The 16748-nt window shown below is 38.9% G+C and overlaps 3 protein-coding genes across 5 annotated transcripts in view; 1 reads left to right on the forward strand and 2 right to left on the reverse strand.

The window, feature by feature from the left end:
- LOC110850911 overlaps nt 1-10256 on the reverse strand; it is a 49419-nt gene extending 39163 nt beyond the window's left edge. The window contains exons 1-2 of one of the 2 annotated variants that reach the window (XM_035853113.1): nt 9536-10255; nt 8411-8561 (exon numbers count right to left, since the gene is read on the reverse strand). In XM_035853113.1, the coding sequence (XP_035709006.1) occupies nt 8411-8423 (13 nt within the window). In that variant the 5' untranslated portion in view covers nt 8424-8561; nt 9536-10255. Of the gene's footprint in view, nt 1-8410; nt 8562-9535 lie in introns of both variants that reach the window. The other variant, XM_035853112.1, reaches the window with a different exon arrangement.
- A 53-nt stretch (nt 10257-10309) lies between these two features.
- LOC110851228 (uncharacterized protein C15orf61) lies at nt 10310-11861 on the forward strand. Of its 2 annotated transcripts, XM_022098920.2 has the most exons (5): nt 10310-10583; nt 10757-10840; nt 10933-11205; nt 11276-11522; nt 11593-11861. In XM_022098920.2, exons 3-5 carry the CDS (start codon nt 10990-10992, stop codon nt 11730-11732), a joined length of 603 nt encoding a protein of 200 aa, XP_021954612.1. In that variant the 5' UTR covers nt 10310-10583; nt 10757-10840; nt 10933-10989; the 3' UTR covers nt 11733-11861. The 2 variants fall into 2 exon arrangements, with proteins under 2 accessions (XP_021954612.1, XP_021954613.1); XM_022098921.2 differs by lacking the exon at nt 10310-10583 and having other exon boundaries at nt 10686-10840.
- Nucleotides 11862-11976: 115 nt separating this feature from the next.
- Nucleotides 11977-13609, reverse strand: LOC110851227 (probable cytosolic iron-sulfur protein assembly protein Ciao1). The gene is made up of 3 exons (XM_022098918.2): nt 13458-13609; nt 12928-13333; nt 11977-12833 (listed from the first exon to the last, which is right to left on the reverse strand). The coding sequence occupies exons 2-3, from the start codon at nt 13326-13328 to the stop codon at nt 12227-12229; spliced, it is 1008 nt and encodes a 335-aa protein (XP_021954610.1). The 5' UTR covers nt 13329-13333; nt 13458-13609; the 3' UTR covers nt 11977-12226.
- Nucleotides 13610-16748: the final 3139 nt, after the last annotated feature.

Consider the following 16748-nt stretch of genomic DNA (forward strand, 5'->3'; position numbering starts at 1 on the left):
GCAGAAAATACTTATTTCAAGTTTCTCACGGCAAATGAGACAGGCGGAGAGAGAGACACTTGGCATCTTTTCTTTGCCGTTAGCATCTTACTAGCACTAGCATCTAGCACTAGCATCTTACTAGTTAGCACTAAAGACGAAGGGATTTAAAGGTTCCTATTTTATAGCTAACTTCCTATGAACTTTCTCCTGTACATTATTTTATGATGATAAAATGTTAATACGACTGGAGCACTCTTCTCCTGTCCTCTTATCCTTCCTCTCGTGGCGAATTGCTTTTAGTTTAATGAGTAGTTAAGTTTGGAGCTCGGTTTTATGGAAAATAATGAACAAGCACTCCTTTCCTGGTGGCTGCCACCCATAGATTGGCTTCAATAGAGTGACAAATCCCAATTGCTGATGTGGTTTCAGCACTCCTTCCTTCGACGGATGAAACTTGGTAAGCATCACAATTTCAGTCACACCACAAGTTGTGGGACTAAACACTTTGTGGAATTTGGAGTAAATATGTATCCTTGCTAAGCCAATAGTTTAGCAAGTGATAAATCGATGCATATTAATTGCAAGAATTTAGGCATTTAAGTACCAAGAAATATGTATCAAAGTGCTTTTCCATCCCATCGTTACTTATTTCAAACCTAATTTATATTAAAGTTTCGCCTTATTACTTTCAAACTCGCTGAGAAGATTGCACGTGTAGTTACACAAAATTTGCAACTAATCACAACTTTGTCCAATATGATTAAATCAAAATGCATGTCACAAACATGTGAGTCATCTAAAATTTCGAGAAAATTGATTTTCTTCTTAAATGCGAGTCAGAGAAACCTAGGTTCATCAACTATGTACTTATTACGTACATATGTACATCCATTGAGTGCGAACGACTAATTCTGGTAGAAATTTCGATTAGCACATTTTTCTTTACAAATCCATCTCTCGGATCTTTGCTCTGTATCAAAAGAAGCTGTCCTCCTGATGAAATTGGAAACTTTGAGGGCTTAGGATGTATGTTATGTATGTATGCAGTCGTCGTCGTCATTTCTCTCATTATGTAATAACATGGGACGGAATAATGTAACCGAGTCGAGCGGGCGGAGCATATGGCTTTTTTAAAGTGCCGATACATGCACATCTTCATTTTGACGAGAACTTTTTGTATTTCCATTCCGTAAATCGGCGTATGAATAAAACATAGATTTGGAGTAATGGGGTACATTTATCTCGAGGAGGGCGAAGAACTCGTACACCTTTACATAGATTGTCTGCGGATTCGTAGAGATGGAAAAGCTTAACTTTTCACCTTATACTCACATCCCAGTGCAAGGATATGATTTTTATCTTGTGCAACGCCCTACCTGCTATCCAAATTCGGGATTAAAAATAGGACGCCTGCTGTACCGCTAATATTAAGACCGTGTCTGTCCTTTATCATTGACGTAATTCACGCCATTAGTGCCTTGCGGGCAATACTCGGTTAAACTGCCTGTGTTAAATTTTTTAAATAAAAAACGCATGAAACTTTGAGCCAAATAAAAAAATCGATGAATTTACGAAGGAGTGGAGAAAGTTCATCAGACAGCATCGCATCGTCCTATGTACATATAAATCTATTTTTGCAGTCATGTGCGTGCATATATGCCTTTTCCTCTTTAGAGAAATGTGACTTTCTCCCATAAGGAATAGAATAAGAGAGTAAAAAATACCATGGGGTGACTTTGGCTTTCGAATCCGAACAAAGAGATGGAATGACGTTTGTGTAACAATGTCCCTCCTTAAAAAATTTCTTGTACAATAGTCACATTCTAAATTTCCACTTTCACTTTAGCCTCATTTCAACGAGGGCTCGTATAATAATAATGTGTACGAAATAAGTAACTTTCTCCCCACTTTCCGAATGACTCATTATTACTTGTTCCCTATTCAGGAACGTCTTCCTTTAAGCATAACTTTTTGATGACCAGCTATTAAATTGCTTGTGCAAAGATTGCAAGTGGGAATTAACGGAAGCAAGGAGCGGAAAGGAGTGCGTGTGCACTGAGAATTAAGTGAGACAGCCAATCCGCGACGACTAATTATACTTGTCCCAAAGAAAAAAATGAAGGCCAAAAGTCCAAAATACGAGTCATCCAAAATGGCTACGCAGTGATTTGTGTATAATAAAAAGGAGGAGGAAATGACAAAATTCAGATGGTGGTGGTACCTACTCGACGGATGGAAATGGAACGATACGTAGGAAGGAAGGAAGCCTTTGAGCTTCATTCGTCAGTCTCAATCTGAATGGAGAATAAAGAAACCAAGCCAATCCTCGGAAGACGTCATTACATTGCTTTCCATTGCATTATATAAATTGGTAGAAAACGAAGTCTGCATTACTGAAAAAAATCACGAGAAATAAGTTTTTGCCTCTTGGATTTGCTTCCTTTTTCACAGAAGGAGAGCTGCATGGAGAAAACCGTATGCAGGCATGACAGGTTATCTGCTGGCGTAGGAAAATATCAGTATTTTCAGATCTTCTATTCCACTAATACGTAATCACGGAACGAATAATCCCTGATTACGTCTTTGTTTGCAAGAGCTATTCGGAACTACTTACTACATATTATGTAAGTAGTTACGAAGCCAATTTAATTGCAATTGGAAAACTTATAACATTTCCTCCCTCTTTGAAAATCAGAGCCATAAGTTTCTGCAAAAGACGTGTTCCCGACGAGTCAATGTCATTTGGAAATTCTCAACCCGTGCAGATAAATCCCCGATAGACTTATTTTGTAGAAATATGATGTCGCCTCGTCGTCGTCGTCGTCTCAATTTTCGCACAATTTTATTTAGCACAAGTTTGGAATGCTCGAAACTTTACTATCATTTAACACATCATTTAGCAAAAAAGGGAGTTTGGTTGATCCAACTTTTTTCATTTCGTTCGACAGTATTTTCAAACCAACAAAAAACTTTTCTGCTCCCACCGCAACCAAGGAACGTAATCAAATAGAATGAAAGCCAGTTTTTTTCCTCAACCAACTCTCACAAATTAGACTAATCTTGCCCAAAGTCGTAATTTCTCCATGGTGGTTTTCTGAGATCTGGACAAGTCGACGTTAGACAAGGAAGAGAAGGCCTCCTTCATTTATTTAAGGGTCTAAAGCAAGTTGTCAAACTTGAAACCTAACTGCTCAAAAACTTGATGGTGGTGGTGGCGGTGGGTGCAGGGAAAATAAATTGGTAAACAGATCTCTCCAGATCGACCAACCAATTCGATTCTTCTTTTTTGGATCTCATTTTCTTCTCAACTTTTGTTCTCCAACATTGTGCAAGCACACCTTTTTGCATTGCATAATGCATCCGCATACATTCGATCTTCACTTTGCCCCCGTAAAGTATTCGTATTGGGAATACATTTCTCATAAAAGTGAAACATTTATCCAAGGTCACAGCCATTTGTTTCATTTCGTGTCATAGCCCATTTCTTGCTCTTTCATTTCAATCATCTTTTTTTGCCCACCTTTTAACCGTTGGAAAAAGTTAAAAAGTTGGCAATTGAGATATCAAATTGAGCCCGGAACTCGCACCTCCGAGCTTTTCCAAATCCAATTTCCATGGCTCAACATAACACTTCATCCATCCAGAGAATGGGATAAACTGGTAAAAAAAGAGAAGAGAACGACACTTTCACATTGAGTTGTACAATATCATTATTATTATCCAATCTACGGTGGTATACGTGTCTCAACTCGAACCGTTTAAGTATTACGAAACTTTAAAGTTATTGCTTTCTCCTCTCCTTTTTCGCTCGTGTGTTCCATTTTCAACTCAACAAAATCCCGATTTACTATCCTGCCTAACTTGCAGGTTAGAGGTGAAGTGTACTTACTCGTACATACGTAGTTTATAGCGTCGTAATAACCACATGAATCTAATTTGGTCCATAAAATATGTACGTACAACACGAGGTCGTAATTGAAGGGGAGGTTCGGGAGAATCAAATAAAAATAAATCTTCCTTTCCTATCAGACAGCGAACTGCATATGTCCAACAATCTGCCAAGTTCGGCTCCTCAGTGGAATGACATGCAGCAGCCAGCCAAACACTGATGCGGTATAGTAATATATCGACAATTTGTACATCAGTTTGTGGATGGTAATGGAAAAAATAAATGCAATTATCTGTAAAATGTACGCTTGTTTCAATTCCTAAGAGTCACGTTTGAAATTTGTGCACTCGGTTGTAGTTCATTATTCATTTAATCCGACACAAACCTTACGGAGCGCATTATGCACTCGTCTCTGTTTGAATGTGGACGCTCTGGGGTTCGAATTATGTAAGAGCAATCGTAACGTTATAACTGTGCAGTTGAACTCATTACTTACTTAAGTAGTAGTAAGACTTCCTTAGGACTGGTATAAATGCAGCGTCATTAAGTCCAGCCAAACCTTGACTTTTCCCAGGGCAGAGAAACAGAAAGGCAATCAGGGCAGGATATGTATGTACATAGAGAGTCGTTTCTTGTAGCATGGCGAAAGAAAGTAAGAGCAACAGCAGCACGCAATAACTGCTGCGAAGGTTGTGCAATAAATTTCTTGGGGAACTTTTATGATCGTTTATGACTATACTACGACTGCTGCACTTATTTCACCTGGGGTTAGTTGGCCACCCAGACTTAAAATTTCCATATACATTGTATGGTTGGTCGAGTTTCAGCGAATGGCTCAATTTTTTTCGCCCTCACTTAAATACAATCTCACTCTAAAATGGGGCACATTTCTCTTACATGGAATGAAACAAAACTATCAAATGTCGATCCCTGGACGTGAAGGAATATGGAGTAAATTGGATATTGATGTACATTTTACGTCATTTCATGCCTCGCGTCATGCCGAATAGTGCTGGATATTGAAATTTTGGCAATTTGATGAAGTTTGAATTGACCTGTGAGCGGTAAGTGTACATAATTTGTGCATAGACGACTTTCTTTTTCCTCCTACCTGCACACATAGTCATTGGAATGTGTGTGCATTGAAATATGATACGGAGGTAGCTTCCTTTGGATCCAGTCGCTATTCATCCATTATTTTGCAACGAGATAAGAATCAATACTTGCTCAATAGATAGTGAATGATGATGATGATCCGACTTGAGATATGGATAATGGTGAGCTCTAACATGCATCCAGGAAACCCACCTCGGCATCATTACCCTTATATGATTTCACCAAGAGGAGAGGGGAATAAGAGACCTTATATGTGCATGTGTGTGTATGTATTACTATGTATGAAGTTGGTTTGTCATCACCTTCACTCTAATTTGATCTAGGTTTTACTATGCGGTAAAAACCCTGGCTAAAAAACCATTTTATGAAGCTGGAATCAGCAGCAGGGGAAAACCCCATGCGAAAAAATAAATAGTCAGACCATTGGAATGAAATTGGACACGAGGGGAAGAGGTTAGAGATGAAACTGAATCAATACTTTATTTGGTCCTTCGTATACGGTTATGGTTTCCTCTCAATTCCCAAGGCAGGATGACAATGAGAATGGGAAACCATCAAATTATCGGTCGCACTGATCATTGAATACCCCTCGCACTTTACTCACAGCCTATTTTTAGTTAGTCGTCATCATCGTTGTCGTTGTCGACGGACTGTTTGCTTGTGGTAATGCTTGTAAGCATGAAGAAACTCTAAAACCCTTAAGATCAAAGGATCAGCGCTCATTACGTTTAACACGGATCGTTAAAACTTGAGATAAATGTCAAGTCATCAACAAGATTAGACACACCTCTGCCTCCTCGTCTGGTCTGAAACGATGGACATTCACTTTACACCTCGGGTAAGCAGATGCAAATTCATAAGAACACCAACCAACCCTTGTACGTATATGCAAATATAGAGGTGCAGGCCTAGCATAATATTCCTTTGTATTAAACATTTTATGCAAGAATGGTTGTATAACTTGGGATAATAAATCGATGATCACATCAAGTTTGGATCTCTATTGTCTTCGTGATGATGATAACTAGCCATAAATATATTTTATTATTCAACACTAAATTGATCCCGTTTCCCAAATCAATGGCTTCCGTAAACAACTAGGCAAATTGATGGCAAAACCACATTTCTATTTGTGTTCTCTGTCTAATTAAGCTGATGCCAGGGTAGCTATCCATCCTCTTGAAAATACAATTAAAAAAGTGCCTGTGGCCACTTTATTTCATGAAGTGCACTCTGGAATCATTGAACAAAACGCTATAGTGCTGAGTTGAACAGAACAGGATGGCTCTCCGCCGACGTGGAAAATTACTTACTGGGTGGGATGAAATGGACGTAAGTAGAACTGGACATGAGTACATGCAACTCGCATTATTTCGAAATAAACAGCTTTAAAAATTCTGAAAAAATGGTCTCGGAGATGTATTTTTTTCTGAAGAAATAGGAAAGTACAAAGCCAACTACATACACCATTCAATTTGCCAAAAACCTTACTCCCAAATCAATACAAACACTTCAATGCGTCATAATCACTAGACGTCTTCCATAATTGGCCAATTCAAACACAGCAATGAATGAACAAAGCATGGGAACGTTATTGAATCAACATTGAAAATTAAAGCATAATAACTACTTCATTTCCTCCTACTCATTGGGTTTTTATGGTAAAATGCAAAGCATACTTAGGCCTTCATAGAAAAAACATGGGAGTTATATTGTCCAGATTCTATTTCTGCTAAAATTTGCAGCACACACATAAAAGTGTTATGGCTTTGCATACATGTACTGCATACATACATGGACTGCAGTACACGCGCTGCCAGAAGACCGTGCTGGCCGAGTAATTATTAATTCCTTATGGTCAATACATTACCAAACTTGGCCAATTCACAATATTTTCCAGTGGCCAAGTCTTCTCTCATTAACCCAGAATTTTAAGTAACTTGGCCAGCAAGCAAGTAAGGAAAGAGAACATACTCACGGCGTTTTCCAGCGTACGAGGTGCACACTTCTAACCAAGATAGTGAAGATCAACGTAAAACGTTGTTTATTGCAAATTGGCGTGTTTCAAGGAAAGTTGAGGCAATATAAAAATGCAGCCCAGGAAACTTTTTCCCCCGTGTTAATGAGTTTAACCATGTCGTGTCAATATCTGTGGAAGGAAAGTATCGAGCAATCAACAAGCAAGCAATGGTCGTGGCAGCAGCAGTAGAGGCACGGCTACGTACTTTCTCTTTATACACGAGTACACAATCTGGACGAAAGCCAGATTGTAACATAACCTTGTTTCCCTCTCATGCTACAAACTTATGCCAACCTTTAGATTCCTCCCACCACGCCACCACCGCCACAATTATAGAAAGTACTCTGAGGTGATGAATCGCAACATTTCATAAAGCTATGTACATTATATGCACAAACTGGCTTGACTTGTCTCAACTGGGTCACCTCCTGTAATGTATTAGGAACGATGGAGGTAATAACAAGTGGTGAAAGGTCAAACTCGCCCTTCAATCACGCCAAATCATTCCCACCACGCCATATCCTGCTCTTATGCAAAAGTACCAAACGCATGTACATATATTCATGTATGTATAAAGAAAAATAAGCGTACAATATTTCTCCGAGGTATAAATATTTCCTTATTTAATTGTCTTTTTTGTACGTGACAGTCTTCTATAACCGAAGAACTCACGTAGTTAGTTACTTACTATGAAGCTTGCGTGTTGCATGTTTTCCCTGCTTGGCTTGCATCCCATATTGGCTTCGTTGTCATAATTGACAACCAATAATTGTACGCGTAATACTTGATAATACAATAAGAGGAATAAAAATAGGATTCGCATTATTTGATATTTAGCAAGAGCACGTTGGGAGGCTAAGCCAAAAATACTGAACCAGACAGTTCCTGATATATTCAGTTCGCCGTGAAGCAAATTTATTTTCGACGTTTGATTTATGTCATAACCTGATGATGATGATGATGAGAAGCAAATGTCGAATCATTTCATGTTTGTTTGTTGGTTTGTATATTACTTACTACACAAGTAGTCTTGTGAGGTCGTGTATTATTAATTTGACACAAAATTGGCCCACCTTTTGAACAAGGAGATATGAACTCTTCCAAGATTATTATAGGGCGCATCGGATAATCACATGAGACGAGATGTGCCTATGCAGCATGTGCTACATAAATACTACCCACGACGACGGAGGAGGATTCAATTTCACAAAAGTACATTTCATAATGATGCAAATATAATTATCATGTCTAATGGGCAAATAGTGGTCGGAATATGAAAGGAGAGCAGAGAAATTATGCATAACTTTGTGAAATGGGGTTTCTACATACATAGTAAATTCTACATTAAATAGATTTCGTGCAAATATTTAATAGTGACAAAAGTTGGGAGGAAAAGGTCGGACCTGACTTTCCCATTAAAGCGCTTTTGGATTCGGGGAGGAAAGATGGGCTCAAGTCAAGTGGATCGAGGAACGGTGGTCAGGCAACGTTCACTGCCAGAGAATCGCCGGTGTTGACAACTTCAATGTTCCACCACATCCGCCTTGCTGGGTTCTGATAAAGGACAGGTAACAAACAACATTCCACATCAAATAATCAAACAAACTGGAACATCAGACGACAAATAAAGTAAAACCAGTTACAGATTCAGCATTCATCTGTCGCAAATGTCATTTAGGCAAATGTTTTGTTTCATTTCGTGCCAAGCAGCTACATGTAATGCCACTATGAGCACCACCACAACTATTTTTGGTAGTACTACTACTACTACTGCTATTTTTAATGCTACTACTTTAACAAATAATTAACACAGTGCGTCGTAGGCAGACTGCTTCTTATTGACATACTTTGTTGTGGAGGATTAATTACTTAAATCAGATACAATGAGAGTGAAATTCTAATAATAAAGTACCAATATTCTGCTAAATAGTTCTATAGTTCGTTTCAAAGGGCTGCTGATGCAGACATTGTCACGTTTACTCATGTAACTTAATGTTCAAGACATTTGTGGAATACAAAAGAGAATGATACACTTGCGTCTCATTTTGAACAGTTACATGTTCCAAATGAAATGCAAGATATGCCAAAAAGTCGATTAGTGCTTGAATTATAAGAACTTATAAGAGCTACTAAATTATTTCATCCTCCTACACACACAATTCTAAGAATGAATTAAGCAAAATTTCATCAGCATCTTACGTTAAGATTAGTTCGGAATGAAGAAAAATGCACTACCAAAAAAACAAGAATGCACTTTCCACGGGTAATGAGTTCAAGCATGCAAACTACATATGCAACTATGCAGCAACATTCGCATCGCATTTGGTGTAACAGCAACGAGAAAATATTTATGTATGTACATGCAATTTAGTGAATATATTCTTACTCTCAAGTTTGTTAGAGACAACGAAATTCTCACAATAATTCATAACTCCTCGGCTGGATGTTAGTTTGCAACAAGGCAATCAGATGCGAACTATTTGAAGATAACAGTACTACTACTACAAGTATCAAAATGACTGACTTACCACCACGCGAACGTTGAATCCGCATGACTTTCCCTTTTAAAAATTTAGCGTCACAAAATATAAATGAGGAGACGACTTGTTTTGTATTCCGTGGACCACTTCCAAAGGTTGATCCTTTTGCGTACTTTTCCAATAAATGTATATACTCCTATAATCAGTGCGGCATAGTTTGCCTTGCTTTCTTTTCCTTCGTCTTGCTTCACCTCTCTCTCTCAGAAATGTGTTCGTTTCAGGTAAAACTATACAAATCTTTTTTACCACGATGTCTCTGTTGGTATAAATTTTGGAGAAAATTTTGACCTTGCTCAAGAGTCAAGTGAGATTAGCGTCACAGTCTCTTTTCTTCTTATTATTATTCACTTTCTCGCGACCACTTAAATATCCAGGCGTCTCGAGTCCCAATTATGAAGGGATATGGAGGTATTTTCTGGTAGTAATTTTAGGAGAACTCCGTCTCAATTTCCTCGTCTTGTCAGAGCCGTGGATTGAGTGACTGACTGGTGGTTAGTGGTGGTGGTGGTGCTGATGGAGAGAAAGTGAGTGGAGATCGGACTGTGTACCGGAGCCAAGTGGTGTTTTTGCGGAGATCTGCAGGGCTTTATACACGAGTGAAATAAGGTGAGAGGGACCACAGGCAGGCAGACCGAGGATTTCAGGGAGAGAGTTAGTTGGAGAAATTCTTGGGTTGTTGGAACGAGGTAGACAGAGTGACTCCGAGACGTGGCAGTGGTTGTGTGAATGTGTGTGGGGATCTGGATTTGTGTCCACTGCTTTCTCCACTGCTTTCTCTCCGCTCTCATTTACCACCACCTCCTTCCTACGAGCAGGAGACGCTTCTTCTTCTTCCTGATTTTTACAACCACTTTCCTGCGAGAAGAAGTATGTAGAAGAACGTTGGAAAGAAAACATGGCCTTATTCTTGGCTGGATTACTTCGTTTTGTACCCTATTTTTATGTAAAGCCAAAAATGTCGGTTGGTTGAAAGTAATACATAAATTTGCGTCGGGATAAGATTCGATGAGATTGGAGAGCAGAATTTGTTTCTCGGGTAGGAACGAGAGAGAGATAAGCTGGGGAAATTGTATGCATTTCAGTAACGTATTAAATACGTAATGTAGGAATGGCTGGGAACAAAGGGGACCGAATTGCTCCCCCTGGTCACATTTTTCTGTTTACTTGTACTCAGTATTTTTAATCGTGTTCTACTTTCGGTTTTGGTAGAGAAAGGTTGGCCAAGAGAAAGCAAGAAATATTTACAAGACGGGAATCTCACTTGTGGCGGCTCACTCGGTAAATAAAATGCGGGTGAGTTGCATATCTCGACGAAGAAATGTACCTCATATTTGGGGAATTTTTATATTTTTTTTAATTGTAGGATTTAAATTGTACTTTTCTAGTAATTTCCAGCAGCTGACCAATCCAAAAAATAAGACATCCGGTCGCATGAGTGTGTTATGATAAGTGGAATTACGTCGGCAACAGGAAGACATTTGTTTCTTCGAGGGACACCAAGACTTGTTAATTTCGTTTGGCTGTTTAGCGATAATGGAAATAATGTCGTCCTTGATAAGAAGTGTCATATCCACAATGCTAGACATGACTTGAACAATACTGAATTTCGTAGAATCCACACCAATTCGACCGATAAGAAGAAGCCATCAGCTTCAGAAGTAAGTAATGTAGCTAAAGATAAGAATTATAATTGTGCAATAAACTTTACTAACTAATTTCCTTCTCCAGGTACTGACATGTTACCTGACACAGACCAATTTCCCTCCATGGACCTCATATTTCATAAAATACGAAAGTATCGTTGATGACCAATGGGGTGGTTCACATTTTAATTGGACGGTGAAAGACGGTCACAATTACCACATTTTGAGAACCGGGTGCTACCCTTATATCAAGTACCATTGTACCAAACGACCTTATCAAGATCTTAAGATTGAGGACACATTCTTCCGTGTCATCAAAGTGTTGAATTTAGGTATGTATGATAGTAATTTACTATTTGTAATATTTTAACTAACTGAAATATTAAATCTTGTGATTGTCAGGCCTCCCTTGCTTGGCATATGGAGTGGCGGCCACGTTTCTTCTCAAGGGGACGCAAGCCTACGTCGAAGATGTCCTCACATCCAAGGGAATCGTGACGATTTACTTCCTATATAAAGAAGATAAAGGTTCCATGTACTGAAACGGCGATTATGTGTTTAGTAAATTCTTGTCATTAGTGTTAGTTATTTTAGTTAGTTTCGTTTTATTTGTATACATATCTTAAGATAAACTGGTATTAAATTATCACAACCAAGTGAGTTTAAGTCTATCACGGGTAATTTGACTATTGGCATGATTTTATGTTGCTTTTGGCATTAAGAATCTAATTGGAAACGATATTAGCTAGTGACAGTTAATTTAGTGCTTCTAAGGAACGGCTCTCATTGTTTTTTAAAATTTATTCATAAATTCTTTCACATTTTAAATAATATATTCAAGCTGATTAAGTTACATTGTTTGAGGCGCAAAGCTATGAAAATAAAGCTATATATGTAAAAGGCACATTTGGAAAGAAGCAATTGAGTAATTAAAAGTTGTTACATAGTAGTATGGAAAATATAAATTTTAAAGGATCGAACTTTTTATGATATAAAACGGTAATGGACCCAGTATCACGGTATAAAACTAGACTGACTAAATCTTCTCATAATCATCCTCCCACTCCCAAATGCGCAAGTTTCCATCGTCCGAAGTTGAAACCAAGATGTCCTCGTGTACAGGATGCCATGCAAGACAATTGACATCTGCAATCGATACCTTGATTGCGAAAACTTGTTCAAATCTGTTTCGTTCCAGCTCATTCATTGCCATCAGTTCTTTGAATATGCGAATGTGATTGTCTCCACAAGCTGTGGCGATGAGTCCAGTTATCTTATTCCATGACACGTCGTAGATTGTTCTTTTGTGATAACCACCAAGGGTGCAAACACAAACCCATGTCTTTTGCGAAGTCTTCTCCCAGATCTTCACAGTCTTGTCATCTGAACAGGATACGAACCTATTCCCCGTAGAGTCAAAGTTGATACCCCAAACTGTAGAGTTATGTCCCGTTAAGGATGTGATCGTAGACCAATCTCCATTGTCAATATCATTTTCGTATAGCTTGATAGTATCATCGTAGCTTGCAGACACCAAAATATCCTCGTATGGATGCCACACTACTCGTTTCACGTCTTGCGTATGACCTGTCATAACACCGGCACATTCCACATCGACGTCGTCCTTCTCGATAATCAATGTCCTAAGCAAAGAAGAAAACGAAGTGTAAAATAAGTTTCAATCCCACTTCAAACGCCCATAAAGATTTAAAACTCCTCCTCATAAATATATCTTACCATATCATGACATTCTTATCTCTTCCACAGCTAGCAAAATACTTTCCAGAAGGTGACCAAGCCACACTCTTCACCTCATTTTCATGCCCCTCCACTACTGAAATCATATCAAACTTCCCCTTCTTGATCTCCCAAAGTGTTACTTGAGCATCAAAGCTGGCCAGAACTACAAATTTCCCACATGGCGACCACGCCACGTCCCTCACGGTCTTTTGATGAGAGGTTTCCGCAAACTTTGATTCCGAGGTCAATGACCATTTTCCATTGTCAGACTTGAATTGCCAAACCTTGGCGATTTTGTCCTCTCCACATGAAATCAATTTATCTCCGTTCGGATTCCAATCCAAAGACCACCCTTTCCCCACGTGGGCTGGCACCACTTGCACCAGTTTCAGCACCATGATTTCTATCAAATTAATGAAAATTAATGAAAATCAGGTAATCAATCGTAATAAAGTTATCTGTTCATAATTTCCATTCCCCAACAAGGACCCTGCATCCTTACCCCTTTAGAAACAGTATTTACTTACCTTTTCAATTAGTTTTCACAATACTAATTTTTCCGGTTTAATTGTGCTGAGGAAGATTTGACTGTGACAACAATTTGCGAACAAGTGCAAATCACGGGAGCAAAAGTGAATTCAACTCGCCGCGCTGGCCAGGGAACTGTTGGACTGCTCTCCTCAGTGGAGGAAAAGTTGGAGAAAGTGATCTCGTTTTCATCCGATGGATGGAATCAGGATCTCTCCTCCTCAAACGGTAGGAGAAAGCCAGGAAATCGTACGAAATGAACAGTTTCGCCAATATATACTGAAATGGGCGAAAGTTTAGAGAACCATGAAGAGCTGCATCTACTTTGTGCGACGAAATGTTCATTCATTTTCATGAGCGTTACTACACTTCGTAAATGTGAATGCAATCGTGCTAACTGACAAATTTAAAATGAACAAAAATGAGAATAACACTGGACTACTTTCAGAGAAAGCTATTTCGAAACTTTGCCCACATTACATAACTGTTCCCATTATTGTTCACTTTGTTCGTGGGCCAAGTCGTGGGTGCCTATTACTCTTTCAAAATAGATAGTGATCAATAGAAATCCACCTAACGAAGCCTAAAATTAGGTACTGACAAAACTTCTCGGATTAGTGGCAACTAAGTGATAAAGTTGTGATAAGGAGAACAGCTTTACTTGATCGCACAGTTAATGCGAAGGAGTGGAATTATTTCATTTCATGTGGAAAACATAACTGACTGACCCAGTTTCTTTTTTTACTGCGGAATCGACAAAGATGTTTCTGTCCAATCAATACAAAAAATCTGATGAGGGGTAGCACTGGACGCTACAATTCTGTTGCTGTTCTCCGTCCTGATCCAGTTTCTGTTAACGATATTAATAACAGTTGGCAGTATTAATATCTTTATTCTCCTCCTGCTGCTGGACAGTCAGTTTCTCTCTATATCTATCTCTCTCTCATCATCCAAAAAAGTGCCGAACACGCTTGTCAGGAAAGGAGAGGAAAGAGCCAAAAAGTTTGCAAAGAAAAGTGGCAATTGGGCCAGGATACGCCAATTTTATTATTATTTTAACAAGAGATTCTTTTTCTTTCTCTCCTCGACCGTCCGTCCGTCAGGCTTGTCTCAAAGTTATTAAATTATTATTTTAAGCCATTTTTTGTGCACCGTACAAAAGATGCCCAATCTAATTATGATTACATGTCAAGGTGTTTTACAAGGTGTCTCGAGATTTTAAAACCCTAGCGCCTTCAAAAGTTAAAATCATGACCAATTGGTAACAATGTATAACGCAGAAGATCCATAAATCCAGCATTCCTTCATTTCATCCGCGTATGTTTGGGCAGTACTTCCACTGATGATGGTTGCAGATTATTTTACGAGCTACATATCCCCGTCCACGCTTGTTTATTTTAGACTTCCTTTCTCTTTCACAGGGGTGAGATTCTGGAAATCAAACGGAAACGGGAAAGAAGTGACCAACGCATAGCATCGTCTTCATCATTTATTCCCACCGGTGCTCTGCGATGGAGAAATGTACACCAAATTTCTGTACATCGTGAACACCACATCGCAGTGACTTGTACCATTTCAAACGTTAAGACATTCAGCATGTACGTACGTTGGTTGATAATAATAAACGAGCAGTGTCGTCCTGCTTCTGCACAAATATGTACGAGGTGAATCCAAATCTTGTCGATATATGGAACTCGATATGGAAAGGAAAGTAGAATTTAATGGTATTTGCACAGCTGCGTGTTAAACCAGAGTTGAGAAATTGAAGTGTAAACAGTAAGCGTTAGTTTTTGGTGGTGCTGCAAAAAAAGAAGAACTGCGACATGACATTCATCACTAAATACTTGAGTGATGATGAGTTGCAATTTTTTTCGGTTACATATGCATAAACCCAAGAATTTCGCATGTACGTATATATAATCCGCGTCCATACATACGGGTCTAGAAAGGAGCAAGCTGAACATGCTATGAGTCTATTGTTTTACGGTGGCAAAGTAAACAATACATTTATGACCTCCTTATTACCGATCATAGAGCATGTAAACTGTATGCATGTAAACTGTGAACTTGTACATAGCTGGAGGTTAGTGGAGCATTTAGTTTCTTATTACGCCACGATAATGGTAGCAGATTGACGTGATGATTATGCTTTATTATAAAGGTGGACAATTTTATGCGAATTTTACGACAGTAAACATAATCCGTTCCATCCTGCATTCCACTTTTATCATGTCCAGGCTTATAAAACGCGAAATTTCACTCATAATCAACATGCAAGAAAATATATTCAGGACATAATTCCATACTCGTAAAATGAGATAGGAAAACAAGCCCCCAGTCCTGTCGCTATAAAATCCTAACCTATATTATAATCCGGGATTATTAATCCCATATACTCAACCTGACTCGGTGATCATATTGGTTTTTACTAAAAGAATTCAACTAAAAATCCAAAACCTCTTATTTCTACAGTTGTTTGCTGCTGAAAGGTAAATGTTTCTAGGAAAAAAGACATGCAAACTTTTTTCGACTCAAAGATTTGCCTGCACCCCTCCCGTCGTCCATCCATCCATACCACCGCCAAAAACTTTCGCTCACAATGCAACTGTGGTCTTTTTGTCGGAAGTTTTTATTGCTTGATGGGATCTTATTCCAGTCTTTACAGTATATTACTACTACAGACTGCTTCTTACTTGGAAGCGTTCGTAGTACATACAGCGAGCTAAAGTCAAAGACCTCCTCAATTCCGCTGTATTCTAGTCGATATCTTTCTTTCTTCCAAACTCACTCACTCACGGACGGATAGATTGGTCGGTTTGGTAGTGGGGTTAGAAGACGAAGAAGAGTGGATAATGCTAGTTGTAAGTTGAAGAGATTTCATGATACGTATGCACGTAACCGTGGCATGAAGAGAGAGAGGGTTTGATTTGGATTGGAGAAAGGATGGCAGTAAATCCAGTCGTTGTGATCACGAACAACAGGGAACGAGTGGAAAAGTTTCCTTCTTCTTCATCCAACAATTCGAAACCCATTCGCACAAGGAGAATAAGAAGAGGAAGATGACGACGAGGACGAGGACGACGATCGTCGTCGTCGTCATGTCTCTGCCCATTCAATGTCTCTCGGTCTCTCTCTTTCTTGGGTAATAATGGAATATTATTTTATGTGATGCGATATGACATAGCCTGCATTGCTCGAGAAGTTGTTGTATCACATCCTCTGCTAACAACGTCCAGCTCGTTGGGTGAAAGTGAAAGTAGTTGTGTAACTTTCATTTTCATCGATATCGA

The sequence above is a fragment of the Folsomia candida genome, unplaced genomic scaffold (genome assembly GCF_002217175.1).
Source record: "Folsomia candida strain VU population unplaced genomic scaffold, ASM221717v1 Fcan01_Sc006, whole genome shotgun sequence".
Taxonomy (NCBI): Eukaryota; Metazoa; Arthropoda; class Collembola; order Entomobryomorpha; family Isotomidae; genus Folsomia; species Folsomia candida.